Raw genomic sequence first — 7,651 nt, 5'->3', positions numbered from 1 at the left:
GCTGGCTGGTCACCAAGGCACATGGCCTTCTTCCAGAATCCTCCCAGCGTTTTTTAGCTCTCTCCTGGGGTTCTATCCCCTCATCGAGGCCCCAGGGCGTTTCAGACCCTCCGGTTTCCTTCCATTTCTCCTACCTTTCTACTGGGGAGAGCTTGCTAACAGGGCTGGATGTTGGCCTTGGAGTCCTCCCCACCCCTTACATTAGGAGACCACCGGCAAGTCCCTTTAGGCTCTCCGAGGCTGTTTCCCCAGCTGTAAAATGAAAGCAGCAACAGCTTGTACTATGTGCCCCACAAGCTATCTCAAAGAAGAGCTTTGTTAGACAAACTTTGGTCAGTCCTCGGGGTGCCTCAAGGACTGGGAGGCAGGAGAACTGGATGGTTAGGGCTAGCCCTGACCCGCCCTAGGTTGGAGTCAGAGATCCACCCCTGAGGCCTCTCTAGCTTTGCATTCAATGATGGCCCTGAGTCTGTGGTGATGACATACTTTTCTAGTGTTTACTGGCAAATAGTGCTTTCTACAGAAGAACCACCCACTGAGGGCCATGGCAAATGAGAATTCACTCCATTTGACAGATGAGATTGAGGTTCAGAAAGAGGAGAGAGGATCCAAACCCGGAGATCCAGGTGTCTCCGGTCTTGTGCCTACCTTCTCCAAGGATGGGGGTGGTGAAAAGAGCTGAGGCCACAAAATTGGGAAACCTGGGGGTCAAGTCTAAACTCTGCGAGACAATGAGTAAGCCCCTTCAGCTCTGTGGGACCATTTCCCCACCCTGAAAACAAAGAGACTGGCCCTCTGGAGTCAGAAGACCTGAGTTCAAATCCCCGGAGCTCTCCTACTACCTCAACAAGCTTGACTAAGTTCCTTCCCTTCTCTGGATCTTTAGTTTCCTCATTTGTAAAATGAGGAAATAGGATTGGTGACCTCTGGGTTTCTTCCACTGCAGAGCTGCAATCCTGTGGCTTAGATGAGTTAGCCCTTCATAGTCCCCCTTTCAAGCTTGCAAAGCACATTATATATATTATGCTATCTCATCTGATCCTCACAACCACCCCAGGAGGTAGGTGCTATTATCATCCTCATTTTGTAGATGAGAAAATCAAGAAGGCTGAAAAAGGTTAACTATCTGCCCAGGGTTATACTGCTAGTAAATATCTGAAACAGGATTGGAATTCACTTTATGCCCTATGACACCTGCCTAGGTAATCACAGGTTTTAGAGCTGACTCTTCATTTCAGTCCCATTAGACTGCCCCACCCCACCCCCATCTTGAAGATGAGAAAACTGAGGAGGCCCAGACTTGCAAAAAATCAGGGCACCTGGGAAAAGTCCAGGTCCAGGACCCAAGTTCAGGGCTCTTTCCCAAGCACAGGAATAGCTGACCCCCTCCAGTTCCATATCTATCACATCCTCCCCACCCCACCCCCAACATCCTATCTTCTCACCAACCAAGAAATGCTGGTGTCCTTTCACCCCCAATGCCTATGAGACTCAGGAGTTTGAGTACTGCATGACACTATTCTCCTCTCCCCCAAAATAATAAAAGAACCCACCAAAACAAACACTTCATATGTGGTCTTTATATTGAGGTAAAAAAAAATGCTGACACTAACTGCAGATGTGTGGGGAGGAGGGGGAGCATAGTAATACAGCATCATATCCAATACAGTACAACATAATCTCCCCAGAGAAAGCGATGCAGGGTGCTCAGAAGAGGCAGCACACACACACACACACACACACACACACACACACACACACACACACACACACACGGCAACAGAGAGAAGAGTTGGGAGGAAAACATTTGCTCTCTTCTCTCTGGTCCTCCAAATCCTTCCCACCCGCCTGTTAGTCTTAAGGAAAGCCACCACTACTGGGGTTTGTGGGCCAGGCAGCCTTTGCCTTCACTCTCAGTCTTGACTGACGTTCGGATCCCCCTCCATTCCCTTTCCCCAAGTTGCCAGGAGGAGCTGTCGAAAGTGTTGTGATGATGGAGACCAAGGCAGAGCAGGGCTTGAGGACTGCGCCTTCCGACTGCGAATCTTAGACACCTCTCGGGACACATTTTTCACTTGGAAGAGGAGGTGCATTTGGCACAGAGAGGCTGCCTCCATTGCCTCCAGTCAGGCAGGAAGAGGATGAAGAAGGAGGCCACCACCTTCCCAGCTCTCCCAACATTCACACAGACTAAGGCACACAGGATTGGGTGAGGAGGGGAGCAAACCAACATGCTTTGGCAGTGGGAACCCATGGCCCTGGGTGGGCATTGATGTGTGGCCAAGTAACCCTGGAATACCTGCTGGGAATTGGGCCAGGGGTAAGAAGCTCAGCACCTTAGAGGGGAGTTGGGACAGGCAGAAGGGCAGGAGAAAAGAAGAGAGAGAAAGAGGAGGCCAAGAGCTGGTGGGAAAGAAGGAAATATAGACAGTGAGAAAAGCAGGCAAAGGAACCCAAGAAAGGAAAAAAAGGAGGAGACTGGGAAAGGAGAGATTGGCAGGCTGGTGCCCACCTCACACCCTGATGAAGACCAGCCGGGCCGAGTGCACCAGGTCAGCCACGTAGGCCAGGAAGTTGACTGCCGTGAGGATGGCCACGGTCAGCCGTCGATCCCAGTCACACACAGCAGAAGCATGGCGATGGGGGCAGCTCAAATCATCCCGCCTCCTCGGCCGGCCACCCTTCCTCTCATCAAACTGATAGAGGGGCCAAAGCACCAGGGCTGAGGCGTAGAGAGCCACTGCCAACATGGCCAGGCCTGTGAGGAAACTAGGGAAAGAGATGGGCAACTGGCCTGTGCAGTCACCCAGGCTCAGGAGGATGGCCACGGCAGACAGGATGAAGCAGATACAGTAGACCGCCAGACACCATTCCAAGGCTGAGTGACGCTGGTAGATGGGTGGGTCACTGGCAAAGGCAAAAATGATACAGGCTACGAAAGTCTCAAAGACCTTGAGGAGACCAGGGACAGTGGCCATGTAGCCTGTGACCTCCCCGGGCCGGGCTCTGGTCCAGGCCACCTCAGTGGCATAGGCGAGGCAGGCCACACAGGAGAAGAAGGTGGCTGCGATGGAATGGTCTCGCCTTGGGCCCTGGGGCATGAACTGGACATAGGTGGTAGGGTAGATGATGGAGGCCGAGAGGCAGAGCAGGGTGGCATAACAGGCGTAGGCAATTGGGAAATTTCGCCAGGAGAGTGGGAATCGGGGTTGGAAGCCACCCACCTCTACCACCAGAATCACCAATGTCATGGCAAAGCAAAAACACCAGGCAAACATGGCCCAGTGGCCCATGGCCCCATCCCAGGCACCCACATGGACCACTAACGAGAAGGCTACACAGGTGGATACCAGCTGCAGCAGGCGCAGGAGGCCCAGCTTGGATGTTAGTGCCCGAGGAGAGCCCACTATGGTGGGTGAGCCCAGGCCGGAAGAGGTGGTGGTAGTGGTCACAGTGGTTCGAGTGATGGTCACTGGCATGACTGAGGAAAGAAGAGGCCAAGAGGCTAATTAGAGAAGAGCCTGGCCAGTCTAGGCTCTGGTCTCAAAGTGCCTGAGAGACTTAGGCGGCCAAGCTCCTCCCTCACAGCACCAGATACCCAGAGTACCACAGGGATCCCACCCCCTAGGGAGCAAACATTCATGGAGGAGACCCACCCTGCCTCCTGGGCCTAGAATCTATTTGGCAGCTACCCCTCACCTTTGGCCCAGAAAGTCCCTAAATTATCTCCTACTGAGGGCATGTGCCAGCCCTGGGAGGTGAGGATTTTTTCAGAGTCCCACCCTAATCCACCCTAATAGGTGCCTGGGGCACCCCTACCTGAAACCTCTGGTCACTCTCCTTTCTGGGAAGGGGGGTCGAACAGGTCTTTGTCTTGCTACTCTGAGAAGCTAGAAGGAGAGGAGGGAGAGAGAGAAGGAAGGAGGAGGGAGGAGGAAAGAGAGAGAGGGAGGGAGGGAAGGAGAGGGAGAATATCACCTTCTGGACGTGGCCACTTCATTAAGACCACCGCCCCGAACTTGCCCACAAAGCCACGGACTCAGGTATCTGGGCTGGTTCCCAATACTCGACTTAATTCCCACCTCCACCTTACCAAACAGAGGGGAACATGCCCACGCTGTGTGTGTAGAGGTGCTCGGCTTTAGGCTGCTTAGCCAGGAAAGGAAAAGGGCGTGGCGCTTCTAAGGCGTAGGCCTGGGTCAGCTGGGACCAGGAGGAGTTCATATCCCAAAAGCAAGCAGCCCAGGAAGGCAGGGGACTGCGGGGGCTGCAGGAGAGGCCTGACAGCCAGCAGCAGGAGCTCGCCTTATAAGGTACTTGGCCTGTCTTAGGCCAAGGAATGTGTCTGGGATGTCGGGGCGGCGCCCCTGCCGCCCTTCCCCCTCCTTAGGACTGGGGACGGGATCCCAGCTGCAAGGTGCCGGGCCCAGGATGCCGGGGTCCCCGAGATGGATTGGGGCGGGGCCGGACGTCTGAGTTCTTGTACTGGAGTCAGGTTACTCGCAGAGGCTTACCACCACCACGCCTGCCGGAAGCCCACATTGGCACTCAGACCAGAGGCTCCTAGAAGAGCGTAAGCGTCCACTCCACCGCCCCCCCAACCGAGGGTTGGGTGGCGGCATCCCCTTCCCCTCCCACGTGCCCCTCTGGGATTCGTGCCTTGGTCACCAAGACCTGGACGCTGGGGTCCGCCTCCTCCCCCTCGGTTATTTGGAAGGGCGAGGAGGACGTGAGCTAGGAGTCCCAGACAGCGGGGGAGGGAGGGGGCGGCACTGCCACCGCCTGAGGTCATGGCTCTGGAATGCACAGCTGGAGGGAAAGGAGACCCGGAGAGTAGGGGGGAACGCCCCTTAACCCCTTCAAGCCCGGGGCTTCCCCCGCCACGCCTGGGATTCCGAAGTCCGTTATTTTAGCTTCTTATTCAGATTCCTTACCCCCAGCTTCCATTCCCTTCTACTTACCCAGGCGTCTCAGACGCCACTCATCACCTAAGGGACCCAGTGGTCCAGCTCTCCCAGCTTGCATCTTAGCCCTCAACCCGCTAAAAGACATATAACCCCTTCAGGGTTCCATTCTCCCTACCCATCAGGGATCCAGGCACTCCACCTCTTAAGTGGTCCCGGACCTGCCTGAGACACAGTTGTCCGTCCCTATCTGCCACAGAGCCCCAAGCGCCCGTCGTCCCATGTCTCTAAAGAACCCAGTTCCCCAAAGCCTGGACCCTTGGACAGGGGCCCGGGCCCTACTCCCTGGGAGGCTCACCTCGCGGTCTGCAGGCTCCCTTCTGGGTAGTTGTGGTGAGTGTTGGTGAACCTGGGTCTGGGGCTGTGGTGGGGAGGAAGGGAGGGAGTGAGAGAAAGGAGACCTCTTGGGGCGGGGCCCAAGAAGGAGGCGGGGCTGGACCCCGGAGCCCAGCCCTGACACTTACTAAGAGAGTACCCACCGGGGCTTTCCCAGACCCACCCCGCGGGGGGGACCAGGCCAGAGAGGCTCTCCTATGGGGACACTGAGGCAAAATCTTCAGTCTCCACCCCTCAGGGACCCTCCAATGTCCTCGCTGTCACCGCCCACCCCACCCCCAACCAGGCGTCTCCCCCAGCCCAGGCCTGGGAGGGAAGGGGGAGGCTGAGGTCACTATTTCCATGGTGACGCCAAACAGGAAGCGACAACAGAAGGGGAAGATGGGGGGGAGGGGGTCCTTCGTTCGGGAACGTTAGGGTTGGGAGGGAGGGAAAAGGCCGTTGCTATGGCAACGGGCGTATTTGTTCCTTATTTGGGGATGATATCCCCTCCCCTAGTCTTTTACTACACATCCGGTCCCATCCTCCGAGAGCATAAGGGCTAAACGCCCAGAGATCCTGGAGACACCTGGGTCCCAGAGAAAAGGAAGCTGAGGCTGGGAGAGGCTGGGGGTCGGTCCAGAGGCCCGAGCCTCAGGGTGCCTGAGCTCTACCAAAAGGGATGCAGGGGCCCCGGACCTTGGGATGCAAGGCCTTAGGGCCTGGGTATCCGAGTGGCTGTCCCGGCTGGTCGAACCCGACAACCAAGTCCCAGAGAAAGGGGGAATGGGAAGAGTTCGCCTGGGTCCCGAGAAGGGTGAGGCTTGTAGAGCCGGCCACCTGCGTCCTGGGGAAAAGGGGGGATGGGGACAGTGCGTCTGTGTGCCGGACACCTGGGTCCCGGAGAAAAGGGGAATGGGGGAGAGCGCGCCTGGGTGCCGGACAATGGCGGGAGCTTGTAGAGCCCGACACCTGGGTCCTGGAGAAGGGAGGAGCTTAGGGGCTGGACTCCAGGATTCCTCCCAGACAGGAGCAGGAAGGGGGCTGGGCTGGGCTGCCGGACGCCTGAGTCCTCCCCTCCCTTTCCCAATCCCAGTCACTCACAGCGGCGTCTCCGGGTCCCAGGTCTGGTTTCACTTTGGGCCTGCAGGAGGGTGGGACCTGGGAGGGGGGCTGCGGCTGGAGCAATAGTGCTGAGACCAGTGGAGCCAACCGGGAGACGCGGCCCAGATGGACTCCGCCTCTCTCTACTTCCCCTGTCTTCCCCTCCCCTCCGCTCCACTCACCTCGGCCAAGGCTGCAAAGGTTTCAGTGAGTGTCTTTCCCTTCCTGGCCTGGCAGAACAGGGTCATACAGCAGATATCTAGAGTCTGGGGCCCAGGGCGGGGCTGCAGGGGCTGCAGGGAAGCAGAATACCGATGGTGATGCAGTAAGGGGGGGGGCGGGAGGAGAAGGAAGGGGGGGAGGGGAGGAGACAATATATTGGGGAAGCAGGGGCTTACATGTCCTGTGGCCTCAGCACTCCTAGTCGGGGCTCCTGCCTCCCAAAACACATACGCCCAGCAAACTCAGGCAGGCACCCAGAGAAATGCTGCAAGGACCCACACTGAGGAGAACCCCGAGGGTCCAGAACCCACACTGCCAAGGCACCCCTTTAAAGCCTGTGTGGAGACCCTGGAAGTTCCTTTGGCTGAATAAAGGGTTGTTCAGCTCCTCTGATACTTCCTGTCCCTTCAAACACTTCAGTAAAGTCACACATTGAGGACCTGAGTTCAAATCCAACCTCAGACACTTTACTAGCTGTGTGACCCTGGGCAAGTCACTTAACCTAGCTTGCTTGCCTTGCAAAAACAAACAAAACAAAAACATATAAAAGTTGTATATTTCCCCCAGAATTGAGGCCTTATTTCTTAGTTGAAGTTTCTCAGTTGCACAGCCTCAGATGCCGTGAACACTCCTGCACAACTGGAGGAGGAAACAGCTCAGATCTCCCACCAAGCTTCCCAGGGCGAGCCAATGGCCTAGTCCTGTCCCTTCTACCCCTACGCCCAGCTCTCTGATTTTTTCATCTCTTTTCCTTTAACGAGGCCACTCTAGCCCTCAGTGCTCATCTCCCTCATACCTGGATTGTTGGGTTAGGGAAGGCTGCCCACCACCAATGAGCCTGTCCTTGGCTAGTCTACTGTTAACAACGGCTGCCAAAGTGACCAAAGTCCTGAGGCACTGGTGTGACCTCATTCCTCCCCTGCTTAAGGAGCTCCACACTCCCTGTTACCCTGGAACCAAACACTGTCTCCCAAGTTTGACGTTCAGAGCCTTTTACAGCTTGACTATAAGCCTTTTATTCCAGATTTATAGAAGGAAGGAAAGAG

General features: G+C 56.1%; 1 protein-coding gene across 7 annotated transcripts; it reads right to left on the bottom strand.

Annotated features, from left to right (window-relative positions):
- Window positions 1–1,560: 1,560 nt before the first annotated feature.
- MYADM (myeloid associated differentiation marker) lies at window positions 1,561–6,632 on the bottom strand. Of its 7 annotated transcripts, XM_021003459.2 has the most exons (6): window positions 6,384–6,499; window positions 5,979–6,126; window positions 5,263–5,325; window positions 4,094–4,525; window positions 3,820–3,890; window positions 1,561–3,481 (listed from the first exon to the last, which is right to left on the bottom strand). In XM_021003459.2, exon 6 carries the CDS (start codon window positions 3,477–3,479, stop codon window positions 2,514–2,516), a length of 966 nt encoding a protein of 321 aa, XP_020859118.1. In that variant the 5' UTR covers window positions 3,480–3,481; window positions 3,820–3,890; window positions 4,094–4,525; window positions 5,263–5,325; window positions 5,979–6,126; window positions 6,384–6,499; the 3' UTR covers window positions 1,561–2,513. The 7 variants fall into 7 exon arrangements, with proteins under 7 accessions (XP_020859118.1, XP_020859114.1, XP_020859121.1 ...); XM_021003455.2 differs by lacking the exon at window positions 4,094–4,525; XM_021003462.2 differs by lacking the exon at window positions 5,979–6,126.
- Between the last annotated feature and the right edge of the window lie 1,019 nt (window positions 6,633–7,651).

Source organism: Phascolarctos cinereus, unplaced genomic scaffold (assembly GCF_003287225.1).
Source record: "Phascolarctos cinereus isolate Bilbo 61053 unplaced genomic scaffold, phaCin_HiC Scaffold_726;HRSCAF=1367, whole genome shotgun sequence".
Lineage (NCBI taxonomy): Eukaryota > Metazoa > Chordata > Mammalia > Diprotodontia > Phascolarctidae > Phascolarctos > Phascolarctos cinereus.
This window is presented reverse-complemented; position numbering and strand designations above follow the sequence as displayed.